The sequence below is a fragment of the Parus major genome, chromosome 5, assembly GCF_001522545.3.
Source record: "Parus major isolate Abel chromosome 5, Parus_major1.1, whole genome shotgun sequence".
Classification (NCBI taxonomy): domain Eukaryota; kingdom Metazoa; phylum Chordata; class Aves; order Passeriformes; family Paridae; genus Parus; species Parus major.
Genome location: NC_031774.1, coordinates 23,290,047 through 23,304,483, shown reverse-complemented (window position 1 = coordinate 23,304,483; position 14,437 = coordinate 23,290,047). Strand labels below are relative to the sequence as shown.

General features: G+C 37.3%; 1 protein-coding gene across 6 annotated transcripts in view; it reads right to left on the bottom strand.

Moving 5' to 3' along the window:
* Positions 1–14,437, bottom strand: part of CKAP5 (cytoskeleton associated protein 5) — a 55,402-nt gene that overhangs the window by 11,164 nt on the left and 29,801 nt on the right. For 4 of the 6 annotated variants that reach the window (XM_033514878.1, XM_033514880.1, XM_033514881.1 and 1 more), the window contains exons 19-34: positions 13,325–13,382; positions 13,118–13,243; positions 12,647–12,786; positions 12,310–12,484; positions 11,673–11,786; positions 9,441–9,569; positions 8,637–8,831; positions 7,859–7,994; positions 7,039–7,127; positions 6,145–6,255; positions 5,737–5,862; positions 4,925–5,074; positions 4,336–4,539; positions 3,510–3,645; positions 2,526–2,719; positions 161–333 (exon numbers count right to left, since the gene is read on the bottom strand). In XM_033514878.1, the coding sequence (XP_033370769.1) occupies positions 161–333; positions 2,526–2,719; positions 3,510–3,645; positions 4,336–4,539; positions 4,925–5,074; positions 5,737–5,862; positions 6,145–6,255; positions 7,039–7,127; positions 7,859–7,994; positions 8,637–8,831; positions 9,441–9,569; positions 11,673–11,786; positions 12,310–12,484; positions 12,647–12,786; positions 13,118–13,243; positions 13,325–13,382 (2,256 nt within the window). The remainder of the gene's footprint in view (positions 1–160; positions 334–2,525; positions 2,720–3,509; positions 3,646–4,335; positions 4,540–4,924; positions 5,075–5,736; positions 5,863–6,144; positions 6,256–7,038; positions 7,128–7,858; positions 7,995–8,636; positions 8,832–9,440; positions 9,570–11,672; positions 11,787–12,309; positions 12,485–12,646; positions 12,787–13,117; positions 13,244–13,324; positions 13,383–14,437) is intronic. The other 2 variants (XM_015631022.2, XM_015631025.2) reach the window with 1 other exon arrangement.

The window sequence follows — 14,437 nt, the reverse complement described above, 5'->3', positions numbered from 1 at the left end:
AAAGACAGACAAGACAAAAAAATTTCAGACATTTAGATTTATATTATTTGGCCATTTTTCACAACATGCAAAGATGATGATACAGGAACTAAAATGACATTGTCAGACATATTGGCACATACACTATGCAGGCAAGAGACCATAATGTAACATTACATACTTGAGTTTGGAGGACATGTCCTCAGCTTGTCCCTTGCGCATCATGCTGGCGTTGGCGCTGACGTTCTGAGTACGCTGGGGTTTCTCCTCTGCCTGTCTCACTGGAGCAGAAGTGGGTCTCTTGGCTGACCGCTTTATTCTTTCCTCCAGCATGCTCATGTCTTTCTCTGAAAGCTGTAACACACAATGCTTTCAACTCAACCTGAGTTGTATGGGTTTTAGAAAACTCAGTCACCTACAGGATTCACACCATACTTATTAGTACAGACTGAAGTTCTCTAATACAAAGGTGGGAATTTTTTCAATGCTACCTCCTAGGAGCAAACTCACCAGGACACTCTGGACTGTCAGGTGCTACTTCAAGAGCTAACTAACACATGTTGACAAGCTGTAATACAGAATACACCTATTTCTAGCCCACATAACTTTCAAAAAACAGTACATCTTGAATTCAAACTATAGTACTATCCTGTGTTTGTAATTGTTGCATGTGTTGCTGCAAAAACCCCGAACAAAAAAACCCCACCCACCTTTCTATATTCGCTATTAGCAGGCCAGGCAGTACTTTAACACTCTAGACCCTGCCACACAGGCCAGAGTCCTGACAGTTGTCCTGTTCAGTGTACTCATAATTCAATATGAGCACCAGATCAGGCAACTTAATGCTCCAATTTACCTCCTTATCTACCAGACCAAAGACTACCAATAAAACTATTTGAGCAAAGATAGGTACTACAATTTCATGAGAAGTACTCTCCAGCATCCCCATGATTTAGAAACCTTCCTGAGAACTCATAGATGGGCCATACTGAAGCTCAGAAAATCATGGCTTAAAAGGGCTGAATTGTTCAGGTGCTACAGTTTTTCCTTTACCTTGAAAATTCAAAACTAAACAGACTATCTAGAACTGAGGCAGAAGCAGATTGCACTCTGAACAACTGTTAAATAGGATGAAAATCTAAAATGTTAATGAAAATGTAACATTAAACCTCATGGGAACAGTTACCAGAGAAAATAAGAGTCTCATTAAATTTTAACTTTTCAAGAAGCTAGAAGTTTAAACAAAAAACAAATCAACAACAACAAAAAAAAAGGGCAGCCTTGCTTCCCCTGCTTGTCATATTCCATAAAATACCCATCCAATAGCTTGCATGCCCTATGGCATATGACACAACACAACAAAGCTGCAAAGTTATTAAAATATCTATCATATCCCAATCAGTGCTGCTAGAAACATTACCGAGAACAAATCCAGAGAACAGAACTGTAAAAAATTATCTAACTGCTCTTGATTAGATCTCACATTAGAATTCAGTGTACTTAATCTGATATGCACAGTAATTATAAACACAGTCAACTAGCTTTCCACTGTTGGGCACTGGAAACTGAGTTTGGCCACCTTCAACTTTTACAGCATTTTAAATGATAATAGCTAAGTAGGATTTTCAGAGAGCAAAAGAGCAGCAATACAAAGCGACATAGTACTGACACTTCAAAAATGAAATGCAGCAAGATAAAGCAAGCAATCCAAACTTACAAGACTTCAACTGCAAAGCAATTGGATAAATTTGGCATAAAAAAAACCGCTGAGGACTTAACTGAGCCCAAACAATTAGCTTTTTTTAGCCAAATAAGTTATCCAAATATTCTCAATCAGAGGCATTACTTGTACAGTTGACTATAACGCAAGTTACTCTTTATGAACAATTTAATTCCCATGAAGATCAATGTTTTTCCCTTTTTTTAAATTTCCAGTTTTCTTTTTCATTCATGCACATCCAGGTTACATATACATCTCTTATTTGAGACAGGCTGAGAAGCTGGGGTTGGGAACATGCTGAAGAGAAGGCTCTGTAGAGACCTCATTGCAGTCTTCCAGTACATAAAAGGGGCCTACAAGGAAGCCGGAGAGGGACTTCTAACAGGAGCATGCAGTGACAGAAAAGTGGTAATTAATATAAATTAAAGAAACTAAATTAAATTGGATTAAAATATCTTGATTGTGAGAATGGCTGAGGCAATGAAACAGGATACCGGCTCTCTGAAGTGTTCAAGTGTCTCTGCCCATGGCAGGGGGTTTGGACCTAAATGGTTTTTAAAGACCCTTTCCAAACCATTCTAAGATTTCATATATTCTACAGTCTGGGATTAACCAGATAGCCATCAGAGGATCTATGATGCACTAAGTTATTTTCAAAACTACAAAAATCACAATAACAAGCAAAACAGTGCTAATTCCCTACAAAAGCGTAAGGACTTAAAGAAAAACCAAACCACCAAACCCCAAACAAAAAAATCCATAAATCAAACCAAGCCCAGCACCCTAACCCCAAATCCCCCATAAACTTATTTGCAGTTATACTGACATTTCCAATCAGCTTGAACACTTGGTCACCATGGACGTTGTAGACGGTCACAATGGTATTCAGTGCAGCGTTGCGCACAGCGTTGTCTCGGTCACCGATGTGAGTTGCCATTTCTTTTAAGGCTTTCCCTGGAGTTGGCTGGCATACATTCATGCCATATGATTCAACCAGACATCCAAGCTCTTCCAAGCATTCTAAAAGAAGAAAATAGCATATGCACTTTCAATTTTAAAACTGCTGGGAAAAGAGCACTCCCAATTCCTGTGTTGCTTGCACAACTTGAACATTTACTGTAGAGAACTGCCTATCATAAAGGCTGATGATAGATATACTCCAGGTGATTTATGGGATCAATAGTAAGCTACAGCAGACCACCTCACAGATAGTATCTAAAAGCTGTCAGTCACTCCTCTACACTTCAAGTATTTCCCATAATCATGTATGAGCAATGTTACAGTTAGCATCACATTCAGGTAAACAGTTGTGAGCTGGCAATACTATATTATGTATAGAATTCAACTTTCTGCTTATACCAGGATAAGGTATTTTCCAAGTGACAGGTAGTTTGAACTACAAATACCACAACTTTATTATAGACATTACTTGTGGTGAGACAGATGTACAGTGTAGACATGTCTTGATCAGATTAACTGATTCCCCTGCTGAGTAGGAAAATACTATTGCCACTGTTCTCCCCAGCATTGTTTCACTAAGAAAACAAGACTACTCAAAGGACTCATAATACTCATAGCAACAACAAGAGATTACTTGTCTTTGGGGGGGACAAAGACACCAAAAAATAAAAAGCAACATGTAGCTACTTGAAATTCTGATCATTTAAACACTCACAAACATCTGCATAAAATGCCATGTGCACACAAATCTCACATCCCACCCAACATTCTTATGCTGCGTTTTTCAATATGTAAGCCAAAGCAATTTCAAATACTTGGCACATGTGCAGTTCAACAGGCCATTTCTCACCTGCACGTTGTTTGGAGTTTTTTGATTTTGTCCCCTCCATGATAAAAGGGAACATCTTGCTGGCAGGATAGATGAGACACATTCTGTTCAGAATTGCACGTACATCCTTACGGATGACATCTTTCGGTTCTCCTACCTAATGGAAAATTAATTTAAAAATAAAAATTAAAAAGAAGGGAAGAAATACAGAATATTTCATACCATCCCATGATACTTTTGACTACTCTAAATAGTCTTAGGAAAGCCAGAATCATTCTTAAGGTAAAATCCATTTTCTGTCAATGGCTTTTAATGGGTAATATGCAATATAGAATCATGAAAATGATAAAAGACAACCTTAAGATCATTAAGTCAAACTGTTAAACCAACACTGCCAAGTCCACCACTAAACCATGTTCCCCAGGTGTGACATCTATATGTCTTCTAAATACTTCCAGTGATGGAGACTCAACCTCTTCTCTGGGCAGCCTGTTTCAGTGATTGACAACCCATTCAGTGAAGAAATTTTTCCAAATATCCAAAGCCTCCCCTAGAACAACTTGTGGCCTTTTTGCTCTCATTCTATTTAATTCTTACTTGACAAGACAATACCAACACCCCCCTCACTGCAACCTCCTTTCAGGTAGTTCTAAAGAGCACCAAGATGTCCCCTGAGCCTCCTTTTCTCCAGGTTAAAAAAAACACAGCCTTTTGAATCTCAAACCAGCCATCAACTGGATTTAGCTCCATTCACAATATATTTAGAATGAACATACTGCCATGTTTGATAGTAATCTGCCACATTCCTCATGAAAAATAACATTAGCTTCAGTAAAACAAATTGTACCTTTAGGATAAGATATGGGATGAAAGAGGATGCTTCATTTTCAGTGAGGTGATACTCTTCCTGATTCAGCAAATTGAAAAGCAATTTAAGGTATTCAAGTGTTTTCATCAAAACACTTGTGTTGGTATCAAAGAACCTCAGGGTAAGCCATTTTAGGATCAAATCCAGGCAGCTGATGACTCCATCTTTTTCACTCTCCAAGTGCTTGAAGAAAGTGAAAAAAAAAAAAAGGTTGTGTAAATGAAACACACATATACATTGTTCAAGAAGAAAATAAACTAAGCTATGTCTGGTAAGAATCTACATTTATTGGTAGATTCTTAGAACCATACATACTGACTTAACTTACATGGCTTCCTGAAATTCTCAGAGAAGTCTCTGATGAGGAAATTTTCCCATCTCCCAGGAAACAGTATTAATACCAACTTCATCATACCTCTCAAAATTACTTCGATGTATGTTTAAGTTTCAACTACAAAGAACACTGACCCCTGGCTCCTCAGAGAATTTCTATTTTAATTTAAGCAGTATTTTTCATAGCAGAGAGTAATTCTATCAGCCTCATCTTCTACCACAAATCCAAACTCACCTCAATCATAACAGTCAGTGCTTTGTTGTGGTGCTGGAAGTCTGCATGAAACATCTCATCCTGTAGCCATTTGGCCACACAAGTGGACATCTGAGTTTTTAGCTGTTCAATATATTCATCACGGGGAGTAGTGAAATTCCACTTTAACACCTGTAAAAGGAAGCATTTAGAATTTACATAAAGCAATACCTTTTCTTACTGACAGATGCTGCTGACTGAAAATCTTTTAATTCTGCTTCAGAATTTGTTTTCAAAGCCTCCTTATTGCCAAGAAGTAATGAAAAATCAGTGATTGCTCAACTTTTTTATGTGACAAGTTTTCTTCAGATGGACTAGTTATCCTTATGCCATTATCTTAATGATTATCCCAAAGTCATTTTAAAGCTCCATACAGGCCTACCTACTAGCAAGTTACAAAGAACGTGCATATTTTCAATAACAGAATTTCACTACAATCTGCTAAGTTTGGGGCTGCTCAAAATAAATATATTAAAGCATTTGCAATGTACCCTAGAATTCTGACATTGTACCTGCAAACAACTGACTAAGCTTAATGATACTTCATAACTTGAAAAATTGTAAAAGGCCTCTGGCTTTTATGACAGGGCATAAATGCACAAAATTTGAAAATCAGAAAAGAAACACCACAGTAAGCCCACAATTGATGTATTAAATTCAACTCAAGAATCAGACTCCAAGAGATGGACAGTGGCTAACACATGCCACAGTATATTTAATTCTAAATTCAAAACTAAAGAATGCGTCACAAGCCTCCACTTCAGAACTTGTGAATGCATTCTGGTTTTTCTCACCTTCAGAGCTTTCTCTTCTTTCATCCTCTGTTCTTTCCCATTTGGGACAATGATAAAAATAGGGCCTGATTTATCATCATCTTCCTTCAGATTAGGCTTGCTTATCACCTTCTTTCCCTGTACACCCTGAAAGAAGCAAGGTATTAGCAGGCAACAAAAGCCATATATATGCCTCAGTCCCAACAACTGCCAGCGTTAGATACTTGCCACCCTCATGCTGCCTATGTGTACAAGAGCCAGAGAGAAGCTGAAAGAAAAATGTTGATTAGAAGTTTAAAAGTATGTGCTCAGCCACTGTGGAAGCAACACCCATGACAGTGTGCACAGTAGTACTCTGTGAATTACGACACATCACTCTCAACCAGTGTGCTAGTCACTCACACACATCCCTAAAACTCAACGCGGTACCTGTTTGATAGACTGGCTCTTTGTCAGACTTGAACTGCCCTTGCTGAGGCTTGCATTAGCTTTGGGCAGGCGGGCATTACCCCTGGACATATTGCTATTAACATCTGACTGCTGTAAATAAGCCATAGAAAAGTCTTTGCTGTGGATGTGTTAAAAGGTTTGGAATGGAAACTCTTAAGAGTAAACAGCTGTCTGACAGAACACTGCATTGACTTCAGCAAACCTACAACATCCTTCAAGGTTTGCTCTGCTCATTCTTGCCATGAATATGGACCTACATCAAATGTTCCTGTTACAACACTACTTCAGACAATGGAGACAACAGGAGTGTAGAACAATTTGGGTTATTTTGAGTTACACACATAGGACAAACTTTATTATTAACAGCAAAAAAAAAATTACCGTAACACAACAGGAAAACCTAACCAAAAATTGACCGTAATCAGTTGAGATTGTTATTTTTTTAAGCATACTCCTTCCCTTTTTTCCACTTTTGACTGAGAACTTTAGACCCTTCATTCAGTAAGGCAGAGGTTAATTTCTTTTTATACATGGGTTCAAAATCAACATTCAAGTGTAACATTTGACCTGAAATGGTAAGAATGAATTCTCAATAGCACAAAGTTGAAGAGGCCAAGAAAACTTGGAACAAACAAAAATGCTCATAAGACTGATTTTTGATAATATACACTTTAGGAATTAAATAGGTAATGACAAAAAGCAGTGATCAGGTAAGTGATACAGGAATGCCTGTCATTTCAGAGTTCAGACAAGCATGAAGATTTTTAATAAAAGTTGTCTAGCAAGGACTACACTTTTCTACCTAAAAGATATTAACAAACCACAGCTACTAACTTCATAAAACTGATTTTACACAAAATACAATCAACATACCTTAGTTTTAGAGGAGAGTCCTCCTGCTTTGGCTTTTTTGAGATCAGGCTTGGGTTCCATGGTATTAGACCCCAAATCATCAGCAAATGCTGGAGAAACAATTGACCATTTAAAGTTATCTAGAAGCTTATTTTATGTTCTAAGTTTTCTGTTCTTAGGGCATAAGAAAAACTCTTTGTGGATACAATATGCTTAATCACACATATGTCTGTGGACTTTAGACCCACTGAAGTCCCTTAAATTCCATGTTAGCATACAAAGTTTTCCTAATTAAAATCATGATATGTCAGCCAATTTGTCATTTTTCAGAACAATTAAAAATGTAGACATATATACTGTGCAGGCTAATGTCTAGACCTGTAGTTGCACCTGGCTTGAGAAGGCAAGCTAGCCCCAGCAAGCAGGACTACTTCTTCAAATGATTTGTCCCCTAATCCCATCACACAAGCATTCTGGAAGCCCCACAGTGAACTACACTGAGGAAATAGTCCAGAAAAAATAATGTGAAAACATTAAAAAAAAATAAATATATATATTAAAATCAGATTAGTATTAGAAAAAATCTTTCCCTTTAGACCAGCTTGGTTTTAGCTTCAATGCCAAGCAGACATTTTCAAGTTTTCAAAGAGCAGCTGACAGATGGCTGTGTGGAAAGGAAACACCCTCCTACACTGGAAACTGATTCAAATGCAAGAAAGACCAAAACCCTAACTATGCTGAATACCTCTTCTCCAGCTAAGTACGTTTATTCCTCTGGCAAGTCAAAAAGCTTCAAATCCACCATTTTCTCAGTCATTTCCCAAAATGTCAGAGAGGTTACCTGATGCAGGCTGGAATTTGGCTGGAGCTGCTCCTCCTACCACTCTGGAAGATGTTTTAGCAAGAGGAGCTGGTTTGGCTGGCATGTTGGCTTTGGCTTTCTCAAGCATGGCCAGTACTTGGTCTTTGGAAGTTGGCTAGAGAATAAAAAGTGCAAAAAAGAAGTGATAAATTTAGTAGTATATATCACTAATCTTTCCAATACATGCCACAAACAACAGAAACGAAAGTAGCTTGCAACAATCCATGCTCTGCTAAGCATCTCAGAGGATGCTCATCTTAAAACATCACTGTTCTCAGATACTTTTCTTCTGAGTTAATAAATCTTCAGTTAAAGTTTCTTCTGCAAGCTCTATGGGAAATATGCAAACCAGCAATGTGTTCTAGGTAAGTGGTCTTCAGACATCAAATGAAGTGCCTATTCACCACTCAGGGGTCCCTAAGTCAAACCAAACTGCTAGAAATCACGTTAAAGTATGAGTACAAAGGCACAGAGTGGAACAGGACCTGGTATGGAAGCTATCTACACGTACATTTTTTTCAGAAGAAAAGCAGAGTGAATAAGTATCAAGCTTTTGAAGTAATAAGCCTGTAATGGCAGTAATAATTTTTGATGCAGAGAAAGCTCTAGCTCAGAGCTGATACTATTTTCAGTCCCCCTGAAAATATTCAATGCAGACAAGCTTACATGACTCAAGAGAGCATGTCATGAGATTGTGAATAGGACTTAATATTCACTCATTCAAGATCACATGATCTAATCTTTCTAAGAGAAGTACCTTCAGCTTGCCAGTGGCTTTTGCCATCTTCTCAAAGCCAAGATGCATCATGAAGAACGGCAGGGCATCCTGTGCCTTTTTGCGCACATCCCCATTTCGATCTTCAAGGCAGGAGTACAGGTGAGGCACACACAAGAGTAGGTCAGAAGGAACAGAACGGAGGGCAGGCAACTTCTCAGCCAACCAACCAAGAAGCTGAAAGAAAGTTTTAAAATAAAAGCTTTTAAAGAAGTGTTCACAGTGCTGTGTCAGGCCATGAGAGTATGAATAGTAGTCCTTCACATACCATTACATTCTACAGTGTAAGAAAGAAAAACCCACCCAAACTTTTTTTCAGACAAATATTCATGAACAACACAAATTTTCCTATCAAAAAAATAACAAAAATTAAAAGTTAAATTCAGCACATTAACACACAACTATCTTAAAACTTTAAACCTGGTCTCTTTACAGGCTGTTTCTTCCTTTTGAAGGGAACAGAATTCCAGCAGCACTTTTTAATGTCTCCAGTTCTATTCTGTGGTGAATTTGAGGGAGTACAACACTAGAACTCTTAAAATGCTAACCAAAACAGATAAAAGTTTCATTTTAGAAGCACTGAAGTCTAAATGGCAGTTATGATGCAGGAAGAAAGCTTGTTATTAGCCTTTTGAGGTTTAACAATTTTATGTTAATACAAATACACAGCTACTTGCTTTCCCATATAATGGTAGCATTGTGCCATTTCAGTCTGCATAGATAGAGTCCATAGCACATAAGATTATTTTGATTTGACACATACAAGTTTACTTGACAGAAGCCTACCTCTTGTCTTAGGAAAGGGTTTTCTTTTTTTAGCTCTTCAGACAGGTCTTCCCCTTCCAACCATTCCTTCATGCCAGTTTGTTCAGCCCAGGCATTCACAGTTGCCAGCGCAGCAGCACGAACATTATTCTGCAGCAAGAACAAAATTTAAGAAGAATAAACCTAAAGAGGGGTCAGAAGATTATGACAGAAAAAGCAATAGTCCTCCTTCCTATGAAAGCAAAAAGCTACACATCACAGGCTTTGAAATCTCTTATTTGCAGCTTGAGAAGTCCAAGATTCAGAAGAATTTAGTTTCAGTGATGATACACCAGCTACTGTAATCCCCAAATCAGACATTAAACTTATCTTTTTTAAATAGTTTAATAAAGAGGGTGAAGTTTAATAAGGAGAGTGAAAGGATATCTCTAAAATAACTTTTACATGCTACCATTCACTAATGACAATTCTGGAAGTCTAACTCTCAAAGAAGATAAAAAAATAATATGACTTATGTAGTGCTTAAAATAAACTGCACATTCATAAATCAAGGCAAGTGGATTATGGAGCCTGTTATTAGGACACTCATTTAGGATACACATGAGCAAAAGTCATATCAGGAATGAGGGAGCCCTCTAACTCCTACCTATTTCCATCTTTAGTGTTTTTTCCAAGTAAAATTTAGAACAGCACCCTTTTTTGAAGGGGCTATATGAAGTTATGAGAAGCCAGATGGAATATTTAACAACCATGGCTCTTTAAAACTTTTATCAGTCTAGACATGACTCTATACATACAACCCTCTCCTGTAGGCTGAATTTCTGAGGAAAGCTAATAACATAGCAGACTCAGTTAAGTATGAGCCATATTAAATACACAAGTAACATTCTGGCATATATGTAAACAAGAAGTCAGCATCCTTGCTTTACCAGCTTCTTGCACCTTCTATCTCATTGAGGAAAAGAAATCATGTACTACAGGTAAACACATGCTTATCAGCCTCTCTGACAAGGCCTTGGTTCCCACCACCCTAATTTAACTTATCTTCACTCATGCTTCAAGCTGATTATTTTCTTCAATTATTCAGCAGGTCCACTATAAAAGTAGGTCCACATATTAAAGTAGGACCTAAAATGGTCACCCTCATCTTCAAAAACTTGATAGATTTGATAAACTAGGTAAATCTTGCCTTTGCTCTACTTAAAAAAAAAAATACCACTGTTAGAGTGTTCAAACAAGCACACAATCTTCTTTGTCAGTATTACAGTGCTTACAAGTTATGTCAGTATTATGCATTTTAGTAACTAAGTTAATCACAATTGGTCTTATCCTTAAACCACGTGCTTGCAACTCTCCTACCAGTCTTGGGCTCTGAGCAACATGGTCTACTGGAAAGTGTCCCTGCCAATGGCAGTGGGGTTGGAACTAGATGGTTTCTAGGGTTCCTTTCCAACCTAAAAAGTTCCATGACTCTACAAGAGAAGCTCGCTTTATCTCAGGATAATTGGTGAATTAAAAGAGTAACTTAAGAGTCACATAAAATCTCAGTTCTTGAAGACTCTTTATAGAGAAAAAATTGAACCAGGAGATTTTTTATCTAGCCCTAGAACCAGTCCAAGTCCTTCCATTGTTTGGGACAGGTAGATCCAGCTTCTGCTCTTTTTCCTACTCACATTCCAAGCAGAGACAGCTGAAGTATGCTGTCTTTGATAATTGCCCAAGACTTCTGGCACAAGATATTGGCACCCTCCCAAACCTCTTTACCCATTGCTTCAAATAGCTCTTTACCATGGTCCTAAGCTTGATTTTGACACAGCATCCCAGCAAACTCGATGCTGATGTTATTTATACAAGCTTCAGTGTCAGTTGCAAATGTCCTATGTCTACCACCAGTTCAAAGGTCTCCTCTGGTGACAAAGACAACAATGTATACCAGAATCTACAGTGATACATTAAAAATTCTATAAGAAACTTCACCAAGCAAACCTGTCCAGTGTCTAAAACGGTGTACTTTCAGCAGCAGAAATATGAATATAGTCACCACATTCATATAAAGGCCAGATTGTTCCACTGGGTTTAGTTACAGGGAAGAAAATATATCTGAATATACATTCAGGCTCATATTTATACTTGAATATTAAGTTGACATTCAGGCAAGAAAATTGGTAAGCTTCCAAGCAAGTTTTAACTACCATCCAACTTTCAGGCATAGCTCAGGTACACAAAATGCAAAGATCCTGATGTCTGTCCTACCTTACTATCTCCGAGGACTGTAATGACAGGAATCCCCAAATTCTTCACATACTGTTTGATATTGGGGCCCATTGCTGTTGCTAGTTGCTGAAGAATGCTCAGTGTTTGTTGCACCTGCACATAAGGGAAAAAAAGGTTTTAAATAAAACAGCATTACAAGCATTTGTGGAAAAGCTCCCAGTTATACAGGGAAAAGAGACACTGCTATATATTAAGCGTTTACTTTAGAATGCCTGCTCAATGACACCTATTCCAGCCTTCAAATCCATCATACTGAAAAATAAAAAATACTTCCATATTCTGAGCAAATTAAGTTTCAAGTAAAAATATTTTCAAACAAGACAAATTCACTTTTGTCACAAATTATGCAATTAGTTAAATTCTTTTAAGATTTCCTTATATTACACTCAGAATAAAGGTAGATTTTCCTTTCTTTCAAAGCATTTCTAAATTAAAAAAAGGCAAGTACTTATTAAAATAGACAAATACATGATTTGGAAACACACAGTTCACTGTTTTCCAACTGTTCATTTAATGACATTGAAAGAGACCACACAGTAATAAGCAAGGCTCAGAAATCATAACTTCTGTAAGTTTTAAGCTGGAAGCAACTGAAATAAAATTTTGAAAAACATACCAAGATTTTATTGGAGTCATTGAGACGACCCTTCAGAGCAGCTGGAAGTTCTCCGATGTTTGGCTGAATGAACTTTGCTTCATTTATTATGCTTGTCACTTCATCTAGACCTTCCTTTCTGATCTTCCAATTTTTATCCCCAATCTTAGACACTAGTTCTGCTGTGATCTTATCACTGCAAGAGAAAAACAGGTAAAGTGCCTGTTTACTTAGTAATATCTCTATTAGTATATTTGAGCCCTTTAACACCATAGATTTCTGCTTAGAAAGCATTTATAAAAGCAAAGTTTTTAATTGCAATAGAAGTGTATCATCAGGTGCTAGAATCCAAACCTACCCAATATCAGTTCTTGGCAAGAGATCCACAACATCATTCCCAACCTCCTCCTGTTCTTCTTCTTCACCATCATCCCCCCCACCTCCCACGTTGTGCCTGGAAATGCCACGAGTTGGAGCTGGTGCTGTCTGTCCTTGCATCTGCAAGTAACATAAAATCAGAAACAACAATTTTACAATTTTTCATTTGACATTAAAAATAAAACCACTTGCATGATATGAATGCATTGGCTGAGGACAACAGAATTCTAAACCACTACACTATTCAAACAAATCCAGGAACTTTTCAAGTTCATAATGAAAAAAAATTACTATTGGGGTAGGTACACATAATAAATTTAGAGCCTTTGTGCACCATCTTCAATCACAAGCCCAAAGGTTAGACCACAATATTACTACCAACTCCTACCAGCTACTGAAGTTTCAAAGTAGCTTTAATAACACTTGGTAGCAAGAGAGCTCCACCTCTTACCTTTTCAAATTCTGCATCTATCTGGGAAAGGAGGGCTGGCTTCTCATCCTCAAAAAACATTCGCAGAGAAGGTCCCACATAAAGATACATTACTCCCAGCAATGTAATGGCAGAAGTCCTCACAGCCTGTGAGAAAGAGGAAAAAGCACTCAGTCTTCAAATTAAGGACTGATAACAATTCAGGATTAAGATTCTAAATTTACTCACAGGGTTAGTTGCAGCAAGAGCTGTCTTCACATTACTGATGAAAGCTTTGACATTCAATCTGTGAAGAAAATATATCTCCCATAAATACAACACAGGAAACAACACCAACAAACAAAATCATCGCAATATGTTAAATAACAAAGATACCCCTAGACAGATTTACACAACTTAGATGCATGTATACTCAAAATATCATCACAGGTACAGTGTAGATAGTAGCTACTTAAATAACTACTGAAAGATCAGTTTGGAAAACAGCTTACTGTGAAAATCAATCTGCCAAGAATTTATATCAAAGCTTACTATTATCACAGCTGGAAAGTTTCTTAAACTACATAATCCCTGTGACTGCTAGGACTGAAATATTGAGGAATGAATATAGAAACATTTTGAGTACCTGAAACATGACTACACAATAAAGATATTTATTTATGTAAATAAACATTATTGTTGTAGTGGGCTATTTTTATTTTTTTTTATTACTCTCATGATCTTCCAGAAAAAGGCACAAGTTTCAAGAGTATATTTACAACAGAAATAAAGGAAGGTTTAAATTCATGAATCTTCTCTAAGTATATATTTCTGGGGGGAATTTACTAAAGGAGAGTTTATTTCCCAGACTTCATCAATGTCACTAGCCATTTAAAAGCCACAAAATATCTTAAGACAGGCATGGTAACTGCCCAAGTTGTCAAATAAAGGGATATTTGAAGCATTCCCTGCTTAGAGATTTTTTCCTCAGGACTAAACTCTATTATATATATCTGCTTTACCACATTCAGTTAAAAGACTAGTGATTGAAAATTAAAGCATGCTATCCCTAGTTCTGATGGAGAATTAATTTCTTACACTCGCAATGTCAGACATAATAACAGCTATTTTGTTGCCTAAAACTTCATCCATCTGTAATCAACCTCAAAATGTCTCCCAAGGAGATGAACAGGAATGTTGGTATGTCTCTTCTGTAGGTTGATGTGGCTTTTCCTTTTAAATTATAAAATACAGTAGCCCATCTGGGTGCAGGTGTATCTAAGTAGGATGCAATACCAGAGCTCTGTGCCCAGCCCACACCTATTAAGTACCTTAAGTTTAAGACAAATGCTCTTCAGAGAG